Source organism: Centroberyx affinis, unplaced genomic scaffold (genome assembly GCF_046629955.1).
Source record: "Centroberyx affinis isolate AG114_WGS23_722 - 3 ecotype Tasmania unplaced genomic scaffold, CSIRO-AGI_Caff_v1 ptg000900l_1, whole genome shotgun sequence".
Taxonomy (NCBI): Eukaryota; Metazoa; Chordata; class Actinopteri; order Beryciformes; family Berycidae; genus Centroberyx; species Centroberyx affinis.
The window spans coordinates 279,970-305,657 of NW_027279486.1; the positions used below are offsets into that span (position 1 = coordinate 279,970).

The 25,688-nt window shown below is 43.2% G+C and overlaps 3 protein-coding genes across 4 annotated transcripts in view; 1 reads left to right on the plus strand and 2 right to left on the minus strand.

The window, feature by feature from the left end:
- The window catches only part of zzef1 (zinc finger, ZZ-type with EF hand domain 1), a 33,363-nt gene extending 28,059 nt beyond the window's left edge, over positions 1-5,304 (minus strand). For both annotated transcript variants that reach the window (XM_071521615.1, XM_071521614.1), the window contains exons 1-8: positions 4,863-5,304; positions 3,713-3,857; positions 3,365-3,559; positions 2,983-3,166; positions 2,634-2,833; positions 1,990-2,200; positions 1,665-1,781; positions 134-312 (exon numbers count right to left, since the gene is read on the minus strand). In XM_071521615.1, coding sequence (XP_071377716.1) covers positions 134-312; positions 1,665-1,781; positions 1,990-2,200; positions 2,634-2,833; positions 2,983-3,166; positions 3,365-3,559; positions 3,713-3,857; positions 4,863-5,282 — 1,651 coding nt within the window. In that variant the 5' untranslated portion in view covers positions 5,283-5,304. The remainder of the gene's footprint in view (positions 1-133; positions 313-1,664; positions 1,782-1,989; positions 2,201-2,633; positions 2,834-2,982; positions 3,167-3,364; positions 3,560-3,712; positions 3,858-4,862) is intronic.
- Positions 5,305-5,569: 265 nt separating this feature from the next.
- Positions 5,570-6,864, plus strand: cyb5d2 (cytochrome b5 domain containing 2). The gene is made up of 4 exons (XM_071521610.1): positions 5,570-5,825; positions 6,075-6,215; positions 6,326-6,512; positions 6,696-6,864. Exons 1-4 carry the CDS (start codon positions 5,570-5,572, stop codon positions 6,862-6,864), a joined length of 753 nt encoding a protein of 250 aa, XP_071377711.1.
- A 1,882-nt stretch (positions 6,865-8,746) lies between these two features.
- On the minus strand, positions 8,747-23,981 carry ankfy1 (ankyrin repeat and FYVE domain containing 1). Its single transcript, XM_071521609.1, has 25 exons — positions 23,942-23,981; positions 21,475-21,682; positions 20,212-20,330; positions 19,410-19,545; positions 19,127-19,250; positions 18,139-18,288; positions 17,851-18,016; positions 17,236-17,440; positions 16,952-17,020; positions 16,659-16,861; positions 16,452-16,549; positions 15,773-15,974; positions 15,428-15,526; positions 15,140-15,293; positions 14,432-14,600; positions 13,284-13,402; positions 12,026-12,182; positions 11,656-11,856; positions 11,359-11,535; positions 11,074-11,221; positions 10,056-10,146; positions 9,710-9,834; positions 9,422-9,568; positions 9,235-9,325; positions 8,747-8,891 (listed from the first exon to the last, which is right to left on the minus strand). Exons 1-25 carry the CDS (start codon positions 23,949-23,951, stop codon positions 8,759-8,761), a joined length of 3,501 nt encoding a protein of 1,166 aa, XP_071377710.1. The 5' UTR covers positions 23,952-23,981; the 3' UTR covers positions 8,747-8,758.
- Between the last annotated feature and the right edge of the window lie 1,707 nt (positions 23,982-25,688).

Consider the following 25,688-nt stretch of genomic DNA (forward strand, 5'->3'; position numbering starts at 1 on the left):
ACTTTGCAATAGATTTTCCACTCTACAGTCCACTAATGCATCTCTTTCTTGTAGGCCGTGCACTTAATCTCTTAAGTCTACGGTTTCAAATGTCCCCTTGCCAATGGGAGCAGAGGAGGGCTGGTCACGTTACCGTTGCGATAGAGCAGCCGCAGCCTAACAGAGGCCATAGAGGAGATGAGGGACGAGGCTCTGTACTCGGTCTCTAGGTGATCACTGATGCAGGACAGGGCCTGGAGCACTTTGGCCACACTGCCTCTGGCCAGAGCAAAGGCCAGCAGGGTCAACTCAGCATCTGGGCTCACACAACAGCTTCACAAGAACAAAGAAACAAATGAAAGTTAGTATACAGTGAGCTCCAAAAGTATTTAGACAGCAACACATGTTTTGAGGTTTTGACCCCATCCTCTACATTACTTTGGATGGTAAATGATACAATGACAATGTTGTTTAATGTGCAGAAAGTTTTGGGGTATTTTCAGCCTCATCAAAATAAACACTTAAGGAATTTAAGTTCCTCTACAGTGTGTCTATTTCAGAGTGCCAAAGGTATTTGGACAGACTAAGTATATTCAGTAAAGTCGTCATTTTTCATATATGGTCAAAGATTCCAAATGTGCATTGATTAGTCTGCCACCCACAAACACTGTGACTATGCTTATCTCAAAATTACTCTGAAACAGTATGGAGGACAGTTGGGCTGAATTTGAACAAGTGAAGAGTCAAAGGCTCATCCAGCTTCAAAACAGCATGCTCCTGCTACAGAGCTTCAAGACTGGCATGTACAACAATCTTGAAATACTGAATAACCAATTTGACATGACTGTAACCCATAGCCTACTTCTGTGTCTATCAATATGGCCCAAGACCACTGTCCCACTCTGTGGTCCAAAATTACAACTAAACCTGAGCCAAATAATGCATGATAAAAACTATTGTAGCTACAACAATTCCATTGTTTGAACGATAGCTGGGAAGTGTTGTGTGCATGTGTGAATAAAGGCCAGACTAAAGGCCAGTCCATGACAAAAGCAGTGTACTGTAAATAAAATGGCAGAATTACCAGAAAGGAGTCTATATTCATACTATTTTCATAGCCTAAAATATAATTAAAATTACTAAAATATCACAAAATATATTACCAAAAAGAGAAATTGCATGTAGTGGAACATGCTGGATTGGATTGGATTGCTATGCTGCATTGCCTGCCAAAACCACTTTGGCAGGAGCAATGTGTAGTTAATTGTTTGGCATGATTATTTCAGCCAGATATTCATTATTATTATCATCATCATCACCGTCATCATTATTATTATTAGTGGTAGTGATATCTGACATCAGCTGCGTATGCAGTATTATTTTTCAGTTATAGTTATCCTAAAAAGGCAATTGTATAAATTTGAGCAGCACAATTCTTTATAGTAGTCGTGGTAATCAGTTTTAGGCATATTGGATACTGCGGACCTGCCAAAAAATCTTTATGGCCTGAATCTGATAAAGGTCTGCTCTCTATGTCAAATGGAATGGAGATAGTGTGTCATCCCATTGGATCAATGTTTGGATTTTAGCCTGTTACTCATTGTCATGATGTCAGCATGATGAGGTCAGTGTGGCAATGATAGGTCAGTGTGCTGATGTAATCCCAGAGGAGGGTGGGTCATTACTCTGCTATCCTGAGGAGAAATCCATCCACCTCCTCCAGGATGTTCATAGAGAAGAACTTGGGGAACTCGGTGGATGACGGTGTTAGGGACAACGGTGGCATGTGACGTAAGGCTTTTCTAGGAGAAGAACAAGACACAAAACCTCATAAAACCAGCACTGGTCAAGTCTCAAATAAACACAATGAGATCGCAACATCTTCACGACTGTCTGCATAACTTGGTTGCACGCCTTTTATACGTAACAAACTTTTACCGTACACAAGCAATGATTTTCTAAAACACGATGTTAGATTCCTTTATAAAAAGCATCAGAGTTGCATCTCACTGTGTGCTCTGAAGGACAGTCTGCGCCAGTACGGGGTTGGTCTCCATGGAGGCGGTGACCAGGGAGGTGAGGAGAGACAGGTACCAGATGGCCGAGGCGTCCGAAACAGACACTTCTTTACTCTTGGTGATCTGATAGCCCAGCGTCTTCAGGCCGTGAATCCGCGTGTCACATCCGTCGCTCAGGCACCGCTTGATGTTGATTTGGATGTCTGGGTTTTTGTGCAGAGATAACGTTGTTAATACACTGATGATGCAAAAATGCTGTTTGGAGCAATTTCATGGTCATTTTTTGCCCTTTTTTGAAGACACGGTCTCCATTCACTCCAGTTGGTTTGGAGAAGAATGCTACGGAGCTGCTAGCAAACTTGCTGTGTGTTATATTGACATACAAACTTCAGTGTTGCAACTGACATGAGGGTGAGTAGATATTTTGTTTTTGGGTGAACTATATACTACCTTTAACCACTCAACTATCCCTGAACTCAGGGGCGCTGTTCTGTAGCTAAAACTGCACTCTAGCTTCACTGGAACGGAGCAAGGGAAAATATATTTCCCTAAGGAGATCAATCAAGAATCACATTTAACAACACAAGAGCCCATGATAAATGAGCAAACCAGACAGACTGACATATGGTGACTCACAGGGGTGTGTGATGTTGGCGTTCTCCAGGAGGGCAACGTAGCCTGTGACATTGCTGGGAATGCGGACATCTCGGATCTCCTGCAGGGAGCGCCGGTTTTTACCCACGGCCACCGACACCAGCTGAGGCATGTAGCTGTGGTCGTTGGAGGCCACGGCAATGGCCAGACGTCTCAACACCACATCTGGTTTCATTTTTAACCTGGGAACACCAAAGGGACATGGGCCCACTTTAAAATGGATGGTATATGGAACAAAAACCCCACAAGTCAAGTATCAGATACATCGGTGCGGGTGAGCAGTCAGTTGCAAAGTCTTGAGTAACACATGTGCCAGAACAGATGCTCTTGCCTTATCCAGTGCGAGCGTGCACTGCCGTCCGACTGCCAAAAAGATGCAGTTTCCCCGTTAGTCATCTTGTAAATGTCTGTGACGTTGGATGAGGCTTCTATTGCGCTGTAACACTGTGTGACCACCTTGACCTTGTCCACCTCGGGATCACGGTTCAGCTCTGCTCTGTACTGGATATCTAAATCTGAGAGGAACAAGAACAGATTGAGAGGCTAATTAGACAGACTATGAGGATTGTCTGACAGTTTTGAACTACTGGATATAATGTCTTTAATGTTGCCACATCCTTAAAATTGTCTGGAGAACAGCATGTAGTTCAAATTGCTCATTCCTCATTCAACACTGGCTGGCCATGCCCATCATCCCAGTCTCTGGTGTTCACCTTTCTCCTTCTGCAAGAGGAATTCCAAGAAATCCTGGACCACAGTGGACCTCATGGTGCAGATACTGTTGTAGCCCTCTAAGAGAGGGAAAGGGATAGCACTGCTGGGAATACGGTTCCTGTGCAGGAATTTCAGGATCTTGGAGGCATGTGCCCCTAACCGGTCTTTGGACTTGGAGAATATATCAACAAAACCTGGGAAGAAATAGAAGTAGTAGTGTTGGAATGAACACAGCTTTGAAAAATCAGATTCTAGGTTAACTCCTCTGCCACTTGTCAACAATACCTAGCCTTCTATTCAAATAAGGTTGACCTTATTCATCACAATAAACAAATCACTTCTCCTACCTGGGGTTAGGGAGCATGCTTGGAGTTGTCTTATCACATGACTCAGCTCTCCCTGTAGATTAGCTCCATTGGAGTTCTTCAGAGCCATCAGCATGCTCTCCACATCCACCACCCCATCCCCCTCTGCATCAAACTGACCAAAGGCCTGAAACAGGAACAAAGACAAGGTAAACCAGGCAACTAAACTTTATGACAATATTAGCCCCATAGCACACCAACAACAAATCCTATGGATGCAATAAAGCTGTGGAAGGAAACAGACAAGGGACATCAAACATGACAACACAAAAGGATCGATAACTGATTATCTTATACAACAGTTAGTTCCTGTCAAGTAATGTGACTGGACAGGAGGCATTCCATGAGTGCTGATATACAGTATAGCAGCACTGGGACATTTTACTATATGCATCACTCTGCTTTAAAGCTGTTCTAATATAGCCTAAACATTTTATGTGTTGCTTGGCAACACTTGGTAATGGAATTCTGAGAGAACTGACAAATAAAAGACAAAAATCACAATCTGTTGTCTCAAATTACCATTACTTGATAAATAGCTTTGTTTACATTAGAATTACATACACTGTTGTATAAAAGCAATATCACACGCAAGGTTGTTATGAAAGCAATCTTGTATGATATTGCTTCAATGTATATTTTACGTTTACATTTCATAAATATTCTTTCCAAGAAAGAGAGGTAGTTCTATCAAACGTGAAAGCACTTAAGAGTTTGATTTTTTGAGGAGGCAATGTTGGCTATAGTATTTAAAGCATAGCCATGGCATTCCATGTCCATCCACACAAAGCCAAACACAGACTAATGCACTCATTCATTAGTTAACACAACCTTTGGCTGAACAACAAATGTAGGCCTACAGACAACAAAGCAGCTTGTTTTGCTGTAAGAGGCCAAACCTGAAACCCAAATGACAATGGACCTGACAAGCAAAGGTGGCTGCCAACTGACAGCTCATCGTGTCTGTCACACACCTGTAAGATTTTACAGCAGGTAACAGGGTATGTTATGTCTACAGCCGACCTCACTATGAAATAAATGGCTGCCAACTATCCCCATATGTGGTAGGCATGACATTTCAAATCACTCAAGTGACAGGCACATTTGATTTGCTGTGTGGCACACATTATACCTCTTCACACTCATCTCTCGGAGCATCTCTGCTCTCCAACATTTCACAAAATTGTTCCACATTGACAGACTCTTCTCCTCGGCTTAATCGGTCCTCCAGCCACCGCACCAGTACACCCTCATTCCCGGCCAGGACAGACTCTGGAATGGCGACCCCTGAGTCGCTAATCCGAGCCGCCGCTTCCCTCAGTTTCACTTGTTCTAAGAGGACCCCGGGGCTGGGTGGTCCACCGGTTGGCACCGGGAGGTTATTCGATCCCCTTCCGCTTCTCCCAGAGCCGGAGCCTCCACCGCCTCCGACGCCGACGCCGACGCCAGTGGCCGCAGAGGCCGGACTGTCTTCCGCGAACCCGGGGCTCTCCGTTTCAACGTCTTCCTCGTCGCCGCTGCCTCCTCCGCAGCCGCTCTCTGCGTTCCCCATGTTGGTTTCAGCGACCTAGGGCTTCCCCTAAATTCTCTGCGGCCCAGTTGGAGTCAGTTTCGAAACAGCTATGCTGGTCTGTACACAGACCTCTAACCTAGAGCTCTGCCGTTCACTACTACCGCATTGACGTACAGTACGTCAACCAGGCTGCTACGTCATTTGCGTCGTGGTTCGAGCATGCGCGGTAGCGATCACAATTACGGAAATACCTGCTTGGTCACTGTTTCAATTTAGAATCTGATGTGATGCAAGTGCAATACATTGATGGAGAAGCTTGAATGAACATGTTTGGCTTTTTATTTTTCGCGTGTTTATCCGTGTTATTGGCAGTGCTATTTATTCCTCGCGACTGGTCCACAAAATTTGGAAATGAATTGCCCCAAGTGCCACCTGTGCGGCTCATAAGCAGGCATGAATTATCACTGTACGACGGGGAGGAAGGCAGCAAGGGCCTTTACCTGGCTATACTTGGGCAGGTCTTTGATGTAAACAAGGGACACAAGCACTATGGACCTGGTGGTGCTTATCACTTTATGACAGGTGACTCCTCCTCTCTCCTATAATGTCCATGTTGTATTTACTTTAACACTGGAGCTTCAAAGAGTAGCCTATAGAGTGATAATTTAATGTTTGTATTATTGATATGACATTCAGTCCCACAACTGTCACCAGACTAGAGGCATACATGGGAAGAGAAACCAAAAACAGAAACACATAAAATCAACAAACAAAAGCACATAAACATCCAATAGCTCATCTGTAAATTTGATCAAATGTGTGCATTTTCAGGTAAAGATGCCTCGCTGGCCTTCATCACTGGTGATTTCACAGAAAGTGGGCAGACAGATGATGTGTCTAGTCTGTCCCCGCTGCAAGTGGTGGCCCTGTATGACTGGCTAGCCTTTTATCAGAAAGACTACAACCCTGTAGGTGGGATATATGATGTTTTACAACTGACTTACATCTTTTACATTATTTACTCATATCGATGTCCATCTCCATTTGTAAAATACCAACCTATCCCATGTGTTGTGTTTTAGGTCGGGTAACAGGCCGATTCTACACTGACAGTGGGCAGCCCACAGAGGCCCTGCTACAGGTAGAGGCATCACTAGCAGAGGGCCAGAGACTCAAGGCCCAGTCCCAGGCTGAGAGGGAACACTTCCCAGCATGCAACTCAGAGTGGAGTGCTGCCAGGGGAGGAAGGGTCTGGTGTTCCTCTAAGAGGTACGGAAATAGTTCTGTAAGCAGACAGTCTGGCTTAATCAAATAAAGAGAGGCCTAGAAGGTATGAGGATGCAATGTAATGATGCTGCTGCTGCTTACCTGTAATGGAGCATGTCTTACACTAGTAGGCGCAGTTGGTATGCATCATGATCAATATTGAGCCCTTGTTCTGCTTCTCTCCAGTGGAGGAGTGGAAAGAGACTGGACGGGCGTCCCCAGGAAGCTCTTCACCCCTGGCTCCAGCGGCTCTCGCTGTGTGTGTGTACAAGACCCCTCCACAGTGGAAAACCCCAACCTGCAGGAATACCAGGACTGCTCTCCACATGCTGACTCATGTCCGATCGGAGAGTAGTGGGCTCTGAGCAGTCTCAGAGGATATGGCTAGTCATGAGACTCCTGTCAATACCACAGTCTGAAACTCAGGGACTTTTTTTCTGGAAATCCAAGTGATGGAACTTGTTCACAAACATGATCTAAATCACCTAAAGTGAAGACAAGAATAGAGGTAGAAAGAAGAAAACTCTACACCTTATTCTTATTTTGATGACCTTTATGTAAAGTTGTCCTCCCTTTCTCTAAAAGGATACACCAGGAAGAAACAGGCTAGATATCTGAGCATACAGATACAATACAATGTGCATAAAAGATTAAACAATGTGCATAAAAGATTAACAGAGGCAAGATTTAAGTTTGTCACAATGACAAGCACAAACTGCATTAAGTACAAAACAGTTGTAGTGGTCAAAAATATCACACATTTATCTGTACAATTTAACAATACCTAAAGTGGCCCCACTGCCTGGCCATCCCTCCACTCCACATTCTCCACAATGATCAGAAATGTCATGTAATCTTGATAAAGTGCACCTGTTAGGCTTAGAAATCAAGAAGCATTAAATATGAAAGGTCAAGACAATAACTTGACTTGAGGCAACATCATGGGATCATGTTCACAACTCCAACGAAGACCTCATGACAGGCCAAAAATGGAATGTAATCATTTGGTGACTCATTTTGGAAACATGATTCATGATTATGACAATAATAACATGTAAAGGCTACAAATTATATGACATGCATAGGCATAATAGGTATTTTTGTAACTTCATGAAGATTATTATTTTGTTTTTGGGACAATGTGTATATTCCACTGTTGTGATACAAAAAAAAAAAAAGAGTTTCTCAGATTACATTTTCCTCATTTGCCGAGTTAAAAACTGCACTTTACCACAAAATTACTTGGTCTGATACTTATAAATGGTACACCATGTACCAACCATGTGGGAAAAAAACCTTTTATAAATGAGTAATTAACATAAGCCATTTCACATATTTATCCAGTAGTGTCATCTCTCACCTGTAACTGTAAATTAATACAGTGTCAATCTTATAATTAAATTCTGAATCTCTGATTGAAGTAGATATGAACACATCTGGAACTTCTGTTTATCAAAAAAACAAAACAAAGCTCAAGTCTTGTCCCTTAAAGTCCTACTGGTCTGTCACACTTTACCCAGTCAATACAGAATTGGGGCGATCGACAAGTGAAAGATGAAGGGTTATGAGAAGAATACATGCCGATAGCATGGCCCTCCAGAATCCAGTGATCTGTGGGCATTTGACATTCAGAGGTGGTTTACTCTGCTCTTGGTCGGCAGCAGCCTCTGCTCCCTCATGTATGAATTCATGCAGTGCCATAAAGTGTTTATCAGTGGGAAGGTCACAAAGCGAGAAAGCTCCTGAAGGTGAAATTATCCATTATCAACTCCCCACCAGAGAACAGGGTAAACCCCTCTGAAAGCTGATTTGATAATCCAATACATGTTTCATTGAATTCATCATTGAATTGAACTGACTGTGCGCAGCAATTGCTTGCTAGTGATATCTAGATCTAATCATTACAAACGTCATTGAGCTTGGAAAGACAACCTGATTAACATCTCCATGTCCAACAAACTCAGTCCAGCCGTCACCGAGCTGGTGAGCTTTTCATTTCCACTTTCACATGATACTTGGATCAAAAATAAACAAAAAAAAATTCACTTTCTATTTGAAAAGTCCCTCTAGAACATTAATAGTTTTTCATAGACTGGAATAGTATAGAGGTGGTGGTCCATAACTGTCTGGGGATCTCCTGTTAGTATGTCCTGCTACTGATGTCCCTTCTCCTGGCAAGCCTGACAAACGGTGCCAAGCTGGGCCTGGCATGGCCAGCGTGGGAGGTGGAGGATAGCCGGGCCGCTGCATTAGGATACCCCACCCAAAGTTAGCACATCAAAGCAGATGTCGCACACCCTCACAGGCTTGTTCAAGTCGAACTTGATGATGGGAATCTCCTTTATAGAGCACTTGTGGCACAACAGGCGCCCACAGTGGCGGCTGGAGAAAAGTCGAGGAGGAGAACAGAGGATTAATAGTTTCACACAATATGCAAACATGAACAATAAATAAAAATCATTATCTATTGCATATACAGTACTGTACAAAAGAATTAGGCACATGTAAAAAAAAAAAAAAAAAAATACATAAAGCAAAGATGCTTTCAAAAATAATGAAATGAAAAGTTTCTAAATATATAAAAAAAAATACTATTAAGAGCAGTCACTGACACACTAATGCAGAAAACAAATACATAAACATCTAAGACAAAATTTATATAAAAAAATCTAGGGTGCCTAAGACTTTTGCACAGTACTGTATATATAAAAAAAATACTACTAACCAGTGATGTTTCCGTGTTGTAACACCAAACTTGGCAGCACATTCATAGCAGTTGGACCCATCACACCATGGGGGCTCTTTGGACAACATATCTAAACCAACAACAAAAACACTGAATTACTACCGAACTTTTCAACTGTGTTTAGATTTGTTTGCGTTTAGAATATGGTAACTGTTAGAAAACTGACCTAGAAGACGGAAGAGCAACTGTTTGGTGGCCACTTGGTAGTTGAAGATGTTGATGCCCTGATTGTTGTTGACGCCCAGTCGAGCCCCGGCCCTCACAATGGCACGGCACAGGTTAGCGTTTCCTTTCATGTAGGCCAGAAGCAGAACTGCAAGATAATCAGGAAATGTTTATTCTATCGCAAGAGCATCTTTCACTTTATAATGAGGACTACTCATCTACTTTGACTAATGGAAACAATAAAGGAAGCCAATTCCAGTCACAGTGATGAATCCAAAGGTTCCTCTACCTGTGTTCCCTTCATTATCTGGTTTGTCCAGAGGGTATTCAGGCATGCACTCCAGGAACAACTCAAAAATGGCGGCAGCATTCTCTTTCCCATAATGCCCCAGGACGTGCATTGGTGACTGACCCCTGGGCAGACGAAACAATCAGAGGATAAGGAAATAAGGAGTCACAAGTCTACAGAGACTTACATTAGGCTTATGCTCTAGTGTTGGAACTGTCGGTTGCATGTTTATCTAAGCCCTATTTGCTACATTCTTGTTAATATTCTACTGTTTTGTTTTTATTCTACTTTTCTTTGCTGTATCTTGTTACCATTTTTTTTGTTTTTGTTAAGAGACTGAGTGTACCTGAGATTGAAGGCCTCAGCGTCAATGTTGGACTCTGTGAGAAGGGCTCGGACATTATTAAGGCGACCCTGCATCACAGCCAGGTGCAGAGCTGGGAACAGGAGGAACAAAGACAACACAATGTTATGAAGAAAGGGAAAATAAACAAAAAAACAGTAATAAAGATGAACAACACCACCTATATTAGAGAAGCTCTGACTGGAATTTTTGGAGTTGATACTATTGACCTACTTGAAAAAAGCAATATCTATAGACACCAGTCCAAAACCAGCCCAGTGTTAATATGCAAAGAAGAAAAAAGTGTACAGTGCCTCCATGTGCTTTTATTTACCTTTGGAGTAATATTTTTGTAAAAGAAAAATGCAGTGTACTGCCATCAAAAGAATGACAATCCTTACTTTGAATTTGATATGGGGGTATTACATTCTGTTCATCATACTATAAAGCAAGGAATCGCTGTCTGTCTGTCTGTCTGTGTGTCTGTGTGTCTGTCGCATATCTCGAGAACTGTTCGTCCGATCGACTTCACACGTGGCGGGTGTATTGCTGGGGACCCAAGGAAGTGCAGTGTCAGATTTGGTGCAATTTGGACACGTGACACGTTCAATATTAATAAACTTTGAATAAACAAGCGAACAGCGCTCTGTGCAACAGCGGGACGGGGCGAACAGCGCTCTGTGCAGCAGCGGGACGGGGCGAACAGCGCTCTGTGCAGCAGCGGGACGGGGCGAACAGCGCTCTGTGCAGCAGCGGCGCGAACGGGCACTGCACTAGTACTGCTAAAGAAAGAAATGCAACCCATTGTATGATGGCTAAGAGCTGATAGCTGAGCTATTCTGTTTCTGTTCTGTTTCTCAAGAATGATGGAGTTGAATGAGGGATCAGAGCATCAATAGGCCTGCAAGCTGATTGATCATCTGTCGTTGTTTAGAATGAAAACGGGTCAATTTTGGTCACCATTTTATCAACTGGGGAATCCCCAGTTAAAAAGAAAAAAAAGAAACATGTAATAAGTTACCATTATTGCCATTCTCATCCTCAGCAGCAAAGTCTACTCCATTCTCCAGCAACACAGAGCAAATAGTAGCCAGGTCCTGCTGGGCGGCCAAGTGCAGGGCCGTCTGCCTGTGTTTGGTCAGCTCATTTACTTTGGCCCCAGCAAGCAGCTGGAAGCAGTCACACACACACACACACACACACACACACACACACAAACACACCATTATCAACTGTACCACTATTCCAATACTTAAATTGGCATGAATAGTAAATACTGAGGACCAAAAAGATTCTGCTATTTTACCAGGTTGCGGACAATGATCTCAGACCCAGCCTGGACAGCCAGGTGGAGAGGGGTGAGCTTGGCCGTGTCCTGAACTCTGGAGTTGACATTAGCCTGGACACTGATGAGGAACAGGACACTTTCAATATCGGAGTTCTGCACGGCCACGTGGAGGAAATTACGCCCTTTGTTGTCCACCTGGACAGAGAGAAAAAGGTCAGAGTCAGGTGAACTTCATACACAGAGCGGTCAGTTAGCTGCACTTCTTTTACACCAGTGTTAATCGATCGCTGTAGATAGAGACAATCTGAACGCTACCTGCTCAGCAGCGCCCGGCTCCCTCTTGAGGATAGCTTCTGCAGCCTTGTTGTTCTTGTGGGTCATGGCACAAGCGAAGGGGGTCATGCCCTGGCGGTCGCGTATGTTGAGACGGATGTCCGGGTGGGAAATAAGCAGCTGAATAATGACGCTGTGCTGGTTGCTAATGGCAACGTGGATGGGAGCTCGGCCCTCTGCATCCTGGGGGAAATTGACAGACACAATGGGATTAAACACTGAGAAAAGGGCATGAGTTGAAATGCATGTCGTAACCGCTCATTAACTGTATGTTTTAGTGGCAGGCTCTCTGCGAGGAAGAAGTATGAGTGGTATCAGAGAAAGCTGGGCCCAGTGAGAGGGTGGGACGGACCTGTGCATTGACATTGGCTCCGAACTCCAGAAGGCACTGCACCACGTCCTCCAGTCCCCAGCTGCCTGCCAGGTGGAGGGGCGTCTGTCCATCACGGGCCTCCTCATCTCCTTCCCCATTAGGGCCTGGCCGCCTGGGGCTGTTCACATCACAGCCACTATACACACATAGATGAGGACAGGCAGAGAGTTAGACAGCTAGCTCCATCTATCAGGTTAACATAAGGGCTAAAGACTAATGAAGCAAACTGATTGTTCTCTATACCAGGTCAGTAAATCCCCTTGGGTTGGGATTAATATGTTCTCTATCCTTTAAACCACAATTTTTTTAACCACTACTGTCTACCCATAAATGAGACATGTTGTGATGTCATACCTATACACAGCTACCTTAAAGGAAAAATTCAGCCTCAGATACTCGACTATACTGTTAGGGTGATACATCTTGATACATTCCAGGAGTTATTTGATGATGAAGTGTTGTAATTAACTTTTTTAGTGAACCCACTTTCCCCTCAACCTGCCTCGTCTACTTCTAGTTAGTGATTTCATACATTTTCCTGAATGACTTTCCACAACTCCCAGAGGACCTGGTTGCATTCAGCTGTTGGTTGTGTAGGTGGAGATAGCGATAGTGGAGCGAGAGGTTTTCCAGTTGATAAAAAGCAAGACTCAAAACGCAATATGTCTTGTGGCTGCATGGCATTATGGACTGTTGAGGCAACTGTCAGTGGAGAAATTGGTCTCTCTGCCTCTCCTTTGATGGATTTCTCCCTGTATGATTGTTGAACATCAGTGCAAAATGGTGAGTCTACAAAGAAGCCCTTGCTCTTGGGCTGATACCAAAACCTGATGTTTACCGTTGATGTTTCAGAAAGTTGAAAAATGTTCTGTTATCAAACTCCATTGGAGCTGCGCTGGATATAATCTTGACCTTAACATACCGTAACCCCTTTGCAAATCATCCACCAACAGTACAACAACCCTGTATTCTAATAAAATACAACCACAGAGTGCAATTCAAGAAGAGGGCCATCTTTAAGCAACAAACTACGGTGAGATTCCCTCTCTGTTTACTCTAACAGCTGCATATACTCAAATAATCAACATATGGACATTTAAGTTGTAAATGTTTCTGTTTCTATATTTCTATCTTATATCACAACTTTAACTGGCTAAAAACTCAGACTTAATCTGTGATGTTTGCTTGGCATAGATTTTTGCCCTTATCTAGTGAGGGTGAGTGACAAGTGGCAGACCTGCGGATGAGGAAGCAGGCTGAGACCTCGTTGTTCTCATCCACAGCCCTGTGCAGGAGGGTCTGCTGGCAGCCTGAGGGCCCTGGGCTCCAACAAGTGGCATCACAGCCATGGCGTACCTAGTGGGGACAAGCAGGGGGTGTAAAAATGCAAGAGAACATCTTCATTTCCCAGACAGTTTGCTCTGTTCACAGATTCTCACATGAACGGTGCAGATTTTTTGGTGAAACTATCCAGCATCTGTATCATAGGATACGTGGATATCCAGATGTTTTGGAGAAGGCTGACAGGGAGCTGCGTCAGCTAACTTGCTGTGTGTTATATTGACTTACAAACTTCACCAGTGTTTAAACTGACATGAGGGTGAGTAGAAAATGAATGAATTTTTGGGTGAACTATTCCTTTAAACTAAATTACTAGAAAAGGACAGACTCTTTGGAGAGATCACCGATGGAGTGTGAAAAATAAGTCATGGTGCTAATTAGCCAACACTGTTGGTTGGTGAACAAAGCCACTTTGCAAGCCAAGATTAATACACTTCTGTTTTTTTTTTTACACTGTGTTCTGGTTTTCAAAAGACAGGATGGTCGACTTTGAATGCCTGCAATGGCTTTCCAGCAGAAAGAGAGAGGAGGACTGCTATAGGTTATAACGAGGACAAGCAGCCGACTCTGACTAACAGCAGAGTTGGTGGCTTTCAAAAGCAAGGTGAGAGGAAGAGCAGTGAGGATGAGCAGCCGAGTCCCATTAACAGCAGTCAACTTCCATCTAAATGTGGTGGATTTCAATTCAGATGAGTGCATAGATCACTGGGTGGTCTCAGCTAAAAAGGGACACGGCACATACATGAACATGAACATAGATCTGATTTTTTGGAGATATCGTTGCATCAGCTTTTTGTCAAAGAAGCATTTGACCCGGCAGAGAGAAAATTAAAAGAACATTAAAAAAATGAAAATATACTGGTATCAATATTGCAAGAAATTGCAATATTGATATTGCCCAGAGGACAACTACATACACTTATAATTTGTCCACCTCTGAAGCATCATCTCATTTTAGGTTTCATCTGATCTTAAGTAAACTACTCACGATGGACCAGAGTGGTCCCATCGCCTCTAAATTGGTTGTGTATGCATTTCTCTCACCAGTGTGGATGCAATATCTTCCAAGCCGTTCTCCAAGGCCAGCCACAATGGAGGGTCACCCTTCTCATCTGCCACAGACATATCAGCTCCCCGAGTGCAGATGGCATCCACCACCAGGGGCAGCTGGTTACTGATGGCCAGCTGCAGTGCTGTCTGACCCTCCTGGGTCCTGGAATGGGGAGAAAATGACAGTTGTTTTTTGTTCATGCCAGACTCTGGTAAGAACCATTTATACAATTTCCCTTAATGAGTATTAGATAACTCGATACTGGCAGACAGCGTAATTCATGCCTAAAATTAATTTGTCTGATAAATTAGCCATTCAGGGGCCCTTTCTAATTATATAATTTTAGAAAAATGATTTCCTTCTCCTAAACCGCCTCTGGTCCCATCTTAGGCAAGCATCACATTAATCCTGCATCATTCCACTGCAAATGTGTTAAGTTTCAGTGAAGGCGTCACGTGTTGGATTTGTTCTTATTAAGAGTAGATAATATATGCATAAACGTAAAGAGCTTGTTTTCCCCTTTTTGCTAGCTCTCAGCGAAATTTTGTGATGAAAACATTTTGTCAGGAAAAGTTAAAATGCAAATTTGCGTTGGAATTCTACAATCAATAATCACATCTAAATATTTCCATGCAAGAACCTCATGGCTCAGTTTGCAGCAACACAAATGCTGTACAGCTGCAGTGTAACCCAGGCGTTACCTAACATTGATGTCAGCCTGATGCTCCAGTAGGAACAGGGCGCTCTTGCTGTCCTGTCTTTGGATGGCCATGTGCAGCAGGGTTTGCCCGTTGGACATGGTGTCATTGATAGAAGCCCCTGAGCCTAGCAGCTGAGCTGCTATGGTGTGCATACCTGACAGGGACACAATGTACATATTATGGATCACATATACATGTCACTATGCACATTTGCAACCAGTTTATCCAATCCAGAGACATTTTTTATTCAGATAGAAATAACTGTGATAGAATGTTGTTTCAGTGTACCTGTCCAAAGGGCCAAGCCCAGCACAGTCTGGTCCATGGAGTCTTTGAGGCTGAAGTCTGGAATGATCTGAAAGTTGTTGGTGGCATGAAGTGCATTGGCTGCAATAGGACCGGGAATAAAGAATTAGGAAGCAATAAGTGCATACATTTGAGGAACTTCAAGGACATAAGACATTCCATGCAAGTAGTGCAGTATAAGACATTGCTTTACACACCTACCCTTCATTCAAGAGCAACAAGTCTGCAAATCGATCCGAAAGGTAGTTTAGCTTTGCACACAACTAAAACAACACAAGTGTGTTCCTACAAACCCAAGTCCCTCAGACTCCCTCCAGACATGCTGACCTTTCTGCTCGAGGATGACAGAGACCACATCTGGGTGGTTGTGAGCAATGGCCATGTGGAGGGGGCTCTGCAGAGCCACACCCTGGGTGTCGTCAGGCAGGGCCTTCTGGGTTTGCAGATTGGGGTTGGCCCCCTGTTGGAGCAGCTCTGCTGTCAGGCTTGCCAGGCCAGAGCGACATGCTGTGTGCAGCGGGGTCTCACCCTGTAGAGGAGGGTAAAGAGATAAGCAACATTTTTATAACAGATGAGAATTTATCCATTTTGTCACATTTTCATAACACAAGTTCTCAAGTCCTAGTATGTGATAGAGAGGCCTCTGTAAAACTGGAAGTTCCAACTGTGGAGATTCAAAGGTGATAACGCAGGCACGAACATTATTTTTTTATACTAATATCTTTTTGTCACCCACGCAATGGAATTGGAGGGGGGGGGGCAGGATCGGGACATTGCAGATGCTGTGGGGACATACCATTACATGGTATGCACTTTAGCCACATGCCCTGATATTCTCTTAATTTCTTAAGAGTAAATTCTATGCAGACAGTCTCTCTACTCACTATGTCACCCTGCTGCCCATCAATAATGTGTGACTTGTATAAATATTAATTGCGAAATGTGGTTCTGCTTTAATGAAACAATGTCATTGTTTGGCTGAGATGTGCCTAAGGTGAATACTCACCCATTTGTTGACATGGTTGACCTTTGCCCCGTGTGTGGCCAAGAAGAGAGCGGCAGCCTCACTGCCTGCCCGGGCCGCTCTCTGCAGGAGGCAGTTTCCTAGTGGAGAGAGGAGGGAAGGAGAGGAAGATGATGATGAAAATGTGTTAAAGGCACAGCCACAGTTCCATTCAGGAACTTCCTGTAGAGTGAGTTTATTAAGCCATACCTGTGGCAGTGTCAGGTGCATCGGGGTTGCTGCCTCTCTGGATGAGCTGGGCTGCAAAGCTGTTCTCGTCAAACGAGGTGCCGTTCACCACCGGTGCATCATCTTCAAATGGGTTTACCGAGGGGTCTGAAGACACTGTGATATACTGCAGGGCCAGCCACAGAGCCGTGCTCCCCTCATGGTCCTTGAGTTCCAGGTCCAGCCTAACAAGACAGATAACACCAGATTATACCAGGACAGATAACAGAGGTCAATGATGACCAGGGTACCTTCTGTTCTCAAATACAACTCACTGTTTGCACTGTAGGAGCTGGTTGAACACTGGCTCGTTCCCTGATGCCACAGCTTCATGCAAAGGGGTTCTATAGAAGAGAACAAACAAAGCCTAAGCATCATCATACTGTTGCAATGTAGGTGACCCAAACAAACCTTTCCCCACCCAAATATAAGGCTAGATTTCAGAATTATGGTTTAATGTTGCCACTGATGCAACAAAAAGTAATAAAATGCAGCCAACAATCACACTCCTGACTCATGCAATCCAAATGGTTTAGAGGGTGAAAGCTGTGTGACCCACCTGCCCTTACTGTTCTGCATGTTGGGGTTGGCTCCAGTCTTGAGCAGGGCCTCTGCAATCCGTGCCATGCCGCTCATCACTTCCCCAGAGTGTTTCTTGGGGCTGAAGGAACAGACCAGGTGAAGGGGGGTCTCCACCGCCCCCACTGTGGCTGCATTCACCTGGGCTGAGTGGCGGATCAGGAAGGTAGAGGCAAACTCGTCACCTGGAGGGGGAGGGAGATGGATTTCAGCACTCAGCAAAGTTCAAGTTTCTATACAGTCAGTTTTTCCTTTCCATTCATTTGGCGGCCTCTCAGAGCTGGACAAGTGATCCTGCTAGAAAAAGGTAAATCCAATGAAAATGTATCAACTGGCCTTATAGCTTTCATTTATTAAAGCAAAACTCTAAATACTCTAGTACCTAATTCTGTATGTGAAGTATGCGAGTGTGTGATGCGAGTATATTCATTAATTTGGCCGGTAAAAATTATTCTTGGCAGGTCACTTTTTTTAGTGACCAGACCTTGAAAGGTGAGCCAAAAAGTTTTTGGACACTTTGTCTACAGGAAACACTAATACATGCTACATCATGGGTAATAGAAAAGGTGATGTTTAAGTAGCGACTCCCCCACACCTCTTTGGATAGCTTTATGCAGGAGGCTCCAGCCACTCTGGTCCACCATATCCACATCAGCTTTGTTGTTGACCAGAGTGGTGGCGATACTCTCCAATTTACGAGACAGCGCCAAGTCTAGTGCCAGGTCACCGTTGTTGTCCAGTTCATTCAGCTTGCTGGGAAGCTGAAAACAGGAAATATGAACAGAAGTGTTTTGATTCCAATCTCTGATACATTGTAATGAATGCCAAATGAAAAGCTACTGCTGTTTTTTAAGCAGTTAATAAAGGGCCGTATGGATCTGACCTGCGAGTCCATCTCGATGAGATAGAGGAAGACGACATCTTCCCGCTCAACTTTGATGGCTTTGTGGAGAGGATACTCTGTTTTGGACTTGATCATCTTGTACAGGAGTTGGGCACTCATGGTGCTGAAATCTTCTTTCCTCAGGTCATCCTGGGAAGAGAACATCAATGGACAAAAAAAAGACTTCAGGAAAAAATATCAGAATAGGCACGCTTAGTAAAACCAGAAGATGGAAAAGGTCAACAGAAAAATTTTGTTTTTTTGTGTCACCAATTCTCTTAAGCTAGAAAACCCAAACACTTATTTCTATTTTTTTCTATAATGTATAACAGACTCTTTGGCCTGAGAGTTCTTCACTCTCATGCACAGTGAAAAGCGGTGATCAGAGTTTCAACCAATAAAAGCAGAAAAAAGCAGATTGAGGTGTGAGAAGCTGGTGGCAGATAAGCAATTATTTTCTACAACCTAGCCATAAACACAACCTTGACCAACACTCGGTCATGGCCTCGAGAGATTTATTACATCGTAAACGATGAGGTCCATCATACTCAGGAGAAAACATAACTTAAATGTGCTGAAAGGGAGGAAATGGGAAGAGAATAACCCACAGAGGAACACAACTGGAGGTGAGAAACTACTGGTTAATTCTGAGAAACAGAGGTGGCATGCACCCTCCTAAATAAATGCCAGGGTCATGATTATACCTGATGCCTCAAACACTAAAGAACATTGTTAAGAGGAGTATGTAGGCTATCACATCATCCAGACAGAGAAATCAATAGCAGAGCAAATTGAGATGGTCTGATAATGTATCATTTTCCATGCATGGTCCAACAGCTCTCTCTGTGCATCACTGATGAAATTACACTTGATTCATCCACCACTTCTCCACCCAACACAAGTATGCTACCACCCACTCATACACATACACACACACAGCCTAAGTTGCCCAATCAGCCACTTAAGAACTCTGCCTGGAGGCACTCACCCAGTGACTGGCTATGATCTCGCCACAGTAGTTCATCAGTGTGGTGGCATTGAGCTCCTCAGCCGTCTGGTAGAAGCGAATGCAGTTCCTGACATTCACCGAGGACATCACGCCTTTTTCACACCTGCCCCAATGGAGACACAAATGTATTTTCAAGCAGTTAAGCCGCATGCATTAAAACACTAGAAACACAAGATGTGACAGTAACATTGCAGCTATAGAAATGACAGGTACAATTGTAGTGTAGCCCACAGAGCAGGTTTCAGTGTATGACCCTGCTCACCTCTCTCTGAGCAGCTGGAGCTGGAAGCGGTTGGCCAGCTTCATCAAGTCGATAAGAAAGGCATCATCCTCACTAAGCTCCAACTCGTCGGTGTATGCCCAACGTAACATCGCCATGGCAACCTCAGGCTTGGCATCTGGATAACCATCATGTGATTAAGTAACAGAGTAATCACAGAGTAATCAATTGTAAAAAGGGAGAAAAGGGGAAAAGGCCAAAACAATAAATATATATATTTATTAGATACAATTGGATAAACTAGGAGTATGACTCAGAGGTTTTATGTGCTGCATTAGTAAATCATGGAAATGACACAAAAAATAGACATAGGTTTCATAAATGAACAATGGATAGACATTTTTAGAACTAGTTTAACACGTTCAATCAGTAGTGTGCTTGTGTTTATGCTGACCTAACTGATCATCTTATTGGAATGTAGGCAGAAAGGCCAAAACCTCACCAGAGCTAGCTGTGTCCAATAATGGACCTTGTGATGTTAATTGTCTACTTAAAGGAATCATTCACCCCAAAATGAATATTGAGTCATCATCTACGCACCCGAATGTCTGTTGAAACTCCACTGAAATTTGTAGGACCATCAAACATGCAGCACGTGTGTTTGAACTCTACAGCATGGCAGAAGACTGTGCTTGCTACTGTAAGGGGCGAGTAAGATGTGTGTTTCGTGGCCCTATGAACCTCAGTGGAGTTTCCACTGACATGGGGGTGAGTACATAATGACTGGATTTTCATCTTAGGGTGAACTAATCCTTTAACACAGTGTTGCACCAGGGCTGCTCACCAGATAGGTCCAGTTCTGAGGTGGAGGCCAGGTTGGCCAGACTCCAGACATCACTGCGAGCAGCCAACACAAACTTATGGGCACTAAGCTGCTCCCCTGCGACTTTCACCTTCAGATCACTGCAAAACAACAGACACTCATCACTGAGACCTGAAACCATTTTCCAAGGTAATATTAGTCCTGACAATAGCATTTCAAAAACAAGAAAATGTTCTAGGTCTGCAATAATATAGAAACTAGACACTGGGAATTTCTGTTTTTGTAATGTTACAGGACATTTTTTCCATATATGGGCTGGGACAATTTTTCTCATAAATGTAGAAATAAATCTTTAGCTTTGCTTACATTTACCATTAATCTAAAGAGGACAGTATACAACATTTGAAAGCATAATAGTGCATATTTCCAAATCGATAAAAAGTACATCAATCATCGTATTACAATGTGGGTAAATGGAAATTAAAACAGCTTGTACAATCTCTTGTGAAACGTGTTTACTTGAACTTGTAGCAGCAAGTTTGCAATCAACAAAACTTAATGTAGGTCTATGGAAAATACCTGAGCATAAAAGTACCAAGAACTAAAGAACTAAAAAGAACAGAACTAAAAACAGTCATTGGCTGTCCTTTGAACTTTAATAATTCTTTATATTTTAATTCCTTCTAAATTGTCTCTTCTACAGACATAGCCAGAGGTGGAGAGGTCGAGGATCATCATTTATGAAGTCAACAATAAGCTTTAAATAGCTCCAACAGTGGTAGACTGGCACATGTTGCCACTTGTCTGGGTAATGCTGTTTTTGCTGTTGTTGGATTAGTTTACTGAACAAACTGAGTGTACCCATAAACAACATGTACTGAAAAAAAAAAACTTATGATAGAGGCTTTTGCACTCACCACAATTTAAATGTAAGACTTGCAGTTACAGTTGGTTTTAGCCATAGACTGTAGGTTTTAGCCTGTCAAGGGCCACAATGTGTGTGGAAGTTACATGTCTGTGAAAGAAGGCCGCTTAATTGCCTGAATAATTTGCAAATTAGTATGTGTCCTATTAGTAAAAGTAAAAACATTTTTTAGTAATCATATGTAGGTCTATGTCTGCAAACAGACTCAGGTTTTATGATGCTAAGTGACAAACAGCCCATCTTCATTAATTAACCATGTAACAGACACCCAACTCCATCATAAAATTTGTAGGACTGCTGGATCCTCAAAACCTCCACCAAAACTGTCACTCATCCATCCCAAGGACTACCCCCCTCACCTGTACTGTTCCTGCTGGTAGAGGTCGCCCACGATGTCCAGCAGGCGGCTGATGAAGGTGTCTCCGGCGGCAGGGCTGGCGGAGCCCTGGCCAGGGGTCTGAGCAGCCAGGACGGCACAGCGCCTCTCTGTGTCGGCCAGCTTCTGCTGCATCTTCACATACTCCTGCCTGAGCAGGGCCAGGTGCTTCTGCAGCTTGGCCACCTCCTCTGTCCCATGTCAAGGGAAAGGGGACAGTCGAAGGAAAAGACAGAGGATGCAGGGAGACAAAAAAGCAGGTTAGAGAATAACTATTTCTGAACATAGCGTTGAACTGGACTAATTAAAGCCTTACCCTACAGCTAATAAAGACACTCCAAAACACAATTGTACCAATATGACTATTAGCCAAAGCAGTGTTGGAAGGCTCTAAAGCTTTCTTTGGGGCTTACATCACACTTTTAATAAGACTAAGTCTAACAGCCAGCAACATTGAATTTTGTGGAAGCATTCAAGCCGGAAATCAAACTCAGCTCTCCCAATTTAAAGTCTGCAATTTAACTCCCACACTTTCACCCACGTGACAAAAAAATGGCAAACAAAGCAACTGACTGACATTGCGATCCATAGAGCCCCTTCTGTCATGGGGCTAAAAACATTTTCAAGATTATTATTGTTATGGCAGTGAAGATGGAAGAGAGGGGGAAGAGAGGAGATGGCATGTGACAAAGGTTGTGAGCTGAATTTTGCACCTACAAAGTCAAGTGTTCATCATATGTCACTTTGACAGCTGAGCCACCCAAATATGTCATAGCATAACTTCTTATTAGGAGCACTTTGCCATGTCATGCCACTTTCACAAAAACCCTAGATTTTAAGCAACCCCCTGTGTACGGCATACATGGAGCAAAATTTATGTTATTAAAAACTGACTGTAACAGAATCAAATAAGAGTAATTGTGTTTTTGGTGAATAACTTCCCTTTCTTCTAATTGGAATAGGACTTTCTACAGAGCTTGGTGTCACAAGCATGATTCATGCCTGTGCCAAGACTGCACATAATTTCACTGAGGCCCATTTCCTTCCCTTTAAACCAGTAAAGTTTTAGTGAAGACAGAATGCTGAGGAGGCACATTACTTTGTCCTCCCTCGTAAACCGTTACTGGCATTGCTACTGGTCATGAGGAACAGAGGGGGAGCTTCTCAACACCACCTGATCAGCCCCACACAGGAAGGGCTGTATGCTGGGGCAGCAGCTTAAGACTGCACTGACCAACCAGTGGACCAGTTCCCATATAATGCTACAATCCACTTTAATGTTGCAGGACTATTATTTTGTGTGCATTTCTGATGCTTATAAAGTAAGGGTTTATCTCCAACTCTGATAGCCTGGCCTCATGTACAATGAATTTTTTATGAATTATTTAAGCAAAAATCCAACCTAAAACTCCATTTGCATGTAGCATATGATACTGAGGAGTTAAGTCAAATGGTGTGACCATGATCTAGTCTCTCCCAAACTTAGTAAAAAAAACGACCCTGGGCTGTTATATAATAAAACTATCTAGAGATGTTCAATTGACAACAGAAGACAGATGTTGTAGGGTGACTTTACAGGGAGATATCTGCATTCTCTGTTTTCATGTAGGCATAGAAAGAAGATTTTGTGGACTTCAACAAGTCCTCAAAATCTGCTTTCTGATTCATTGCCAATTGAGGAGCTCCACAAGCAGTGCCTGGTTTACAGCACGGCTCGTTCTCTCGATTCAAGCTTTTAAGTAGATTTTCCTTAAGCAGGCACACAGAGCACACATCCCCTTGTGACTAGGCCATATATGTGGTGCACTTGGCACTGCCATTCCTGCCTAATGGTGGAGATGATACCTGACAAGGAGTGACATCTGTCCTGTGGGGTCTCCTGTCCCGTACCACTAACCTTACAGATTTGTTCAGAACAGACACTTCAGAACGACAACAAGCATGCCTTCATGCCTTCAAGGCTTCATGCACAACATAGTCGTTGCTACTCAAGTGTTATGAAGACAGTACGTTAGAGCATGTATGACAGTAGAGGTTAGTGCGATCCATAACGTTGACATTTAAACGTCTGAGCTAGCTAATCATTCATAACATTACATGTCAATTCTGTCAGTTAACACTAGGTTGGTTAATTAGCTAGCTAACCAATTAGCTGCCCAGACTAAATTTGATCTCCGCAGTCCAACCCAGCACCACCTCTGACTTGCTTGGCTAGCTCGTAGTAGCCATCAAATAAAATATAGCTAGCAACATCAACGAGAGCTAACGACAGCTTGCTAACCAGCTGAATGTGACAAGACGAGTAACGCGGTGCATTGTATTTTCAACTGCCGTAAACGCATGGTCCATTAAATTGCCTAGACACTAGTTGCTTCAGTCCTATAGTTCAACACGCATACCACAATGAAAGGGAGTGTACCATTAAATAGTCAAAAAAGCCAATCTCATACCTTCCGCCATGTTGCCTAGCGTTAGCTCCGTGGCCTGGTGGTTCTCTATCGCGATATGACAAGAAGGCTGGCAGTGGACCAGTGGACACTGATGCCGCGTTCAAGTGATTCTCAAAAGTTAGTTGGTAATTTATCACATGACCATTTTAACTGTAATAATTGAATTAACTATATAGCGTAAAGGTTAGTCACAGGTCACAACTCACACATTACATTTCATTGTAAGCGGGAAAGTTTCTGAAATTGTCCATTAAACGACTGTCGAAAGTATGTTGCCTTCAGGTGTTCCTAGTAAGCTCGTACTTCTGCTGTCAAATAATATGATAATTATGATGTGTCACGCAAATAGACGCTGCGGAGCAAAGCAACCGCATCTAATATCATTTGTCATCAAAACGTCCAAATCCGCTCATATCGACAAAATTAATGGGGACAAAGTGGAGCATTGACTGGTGCTGGCTGAGAACATGTTTATTATGTGGTCAGTGTGATAAATGATTAGACATAGGTCACCAAACAACCAGCTTAGAATGAACATTGATCATGAATGCTTCTCTGATGTCCCTTTTTTCGACATGGCTTTGTATAGCTTTCAAATAGAATTCTGGCAATTGTGCTTGATTTGGACTCAGGCAAAGTGGCAAGTGCCACCTTACCATACCCAACTGATGCCCATTTAGCTGACATTCTTGTCCAGAGTCACTTACAATGAGTGAGTATGTTGGAGTTTGGTGCCTTGCTCAAGGACACTTCAACAGGACACATAGCTGTTGCTGTGATGGAATCTGAGACCTTCCAGTTATAACATGGTCTCTTTAACAACTACAGGCTGCTACCCTGCTGCCACAAGGAGAAAAAGCTCTGGCGGGACTCGGGGGGCCAGTGGGGGCACACATGGTTGTTCCCTGGGAATGTCAGATGGAGGAGGCCAATAATGGGAAAAGGGCCCAGATGAGTGCTGCAGGCTGGGGTGACAGGGACAGTGTGTGCCCATCAGTGTGGGTGACAGAGGGCTCACAGGTCTCTCTCTGCAGTGCCTACAGTGCATAAGAGGGGGGCCATTAAAAACAGATGTTGCAGAGGGCCTCAATATGGGTGTGGATTAAGAGCAAACAGAGGAACTGTACACATACTACTTGGGCATTTTGACTACAACTTTGACAGAGGCTGGGGACTGATCAGACCCAGCTGGGTCGCCTGAATGAGGGTGTATGATGTTTGCATGAAACACCAGGCGAACCCATGGTTAAATCACTTTTTGGGGGATTGAAAGTCAGTTCTTTAAATGGGTGAAATAACGAACAGGTGGTAATGGAGCATTTGGCAAAATATTGTTTTTTTGTTTAGGTTACTACATAGTGTAATACTTCAAGTAAAGTAGAAAATGGATAAAAAACAAAATAAAATAAAAATAAGATGCTGTAAATTACTATAAACAAATAAATTACTATATAGGAAGTGAAATTTGGTGGCTAGACCTTCGAGGAAAATTGGAAAAAGGGCTTGGCTTCATGCAAGTACATAATTTTGAGGGAAAAATTGCAACTGAAGATTTTTGTTTTTTTGTTTTTCTGCTTCATAATCAATCAATTTAATTTTTAAGACTAACAAAACACATTTGTCGCAAAGTGCTTTTCATAGAAAACAAAATAAAACAACTCAATTAAAACCAAAAGGAACACAAACATATGAGGTCAGTGAGTGTGTGCATATGTGTGTAAGAGAACGCCTGACCTGGCAACACCAT

Excerpts from the sequence above, each read along its gene's own strand:
- cyb5d2 (XM_071521610.1), top strand. The coding sequence starts at position 5,570 with ATGTTTGGCTTTTTATTTTTCGCGTGTTTATCCGTGTTATTGGCAGTG. Across the intron at positions 6,216-6,325 it reads GAAAGACTACAACCCTGTAG|GTCGGGTAACAGGCCGATTC; the intron begins GTGGGATATATG and ends GTTGTGTTTTAG. Across the intron at positions 6,513-6,695 it reads GTCTGGTGTTCCTCTAAGAG|TGGAGGAGTGGAAAGAGACT; the intron begins GTACGGAAATAG and ends GCTTCTCTCCAG.
- ankfy1 (XM_071521609.1), bottom strand. Across the intron at positions 18,017-18,138 it reads TCATCGAGATGGACTCGCAG|CTTCCCAGCAAGCTGAATGA; the intron begins GTCAGATCCATA and ends TCCTGTTTTCAG. Across the intron at positions 14,601-15,139 it reads CAGGCTGACATCAATGTTAG|GACCCAGGAGGGTCAGACAG; the intron begins GTAACGCCTGGG and ends TCCCCATTCCAG.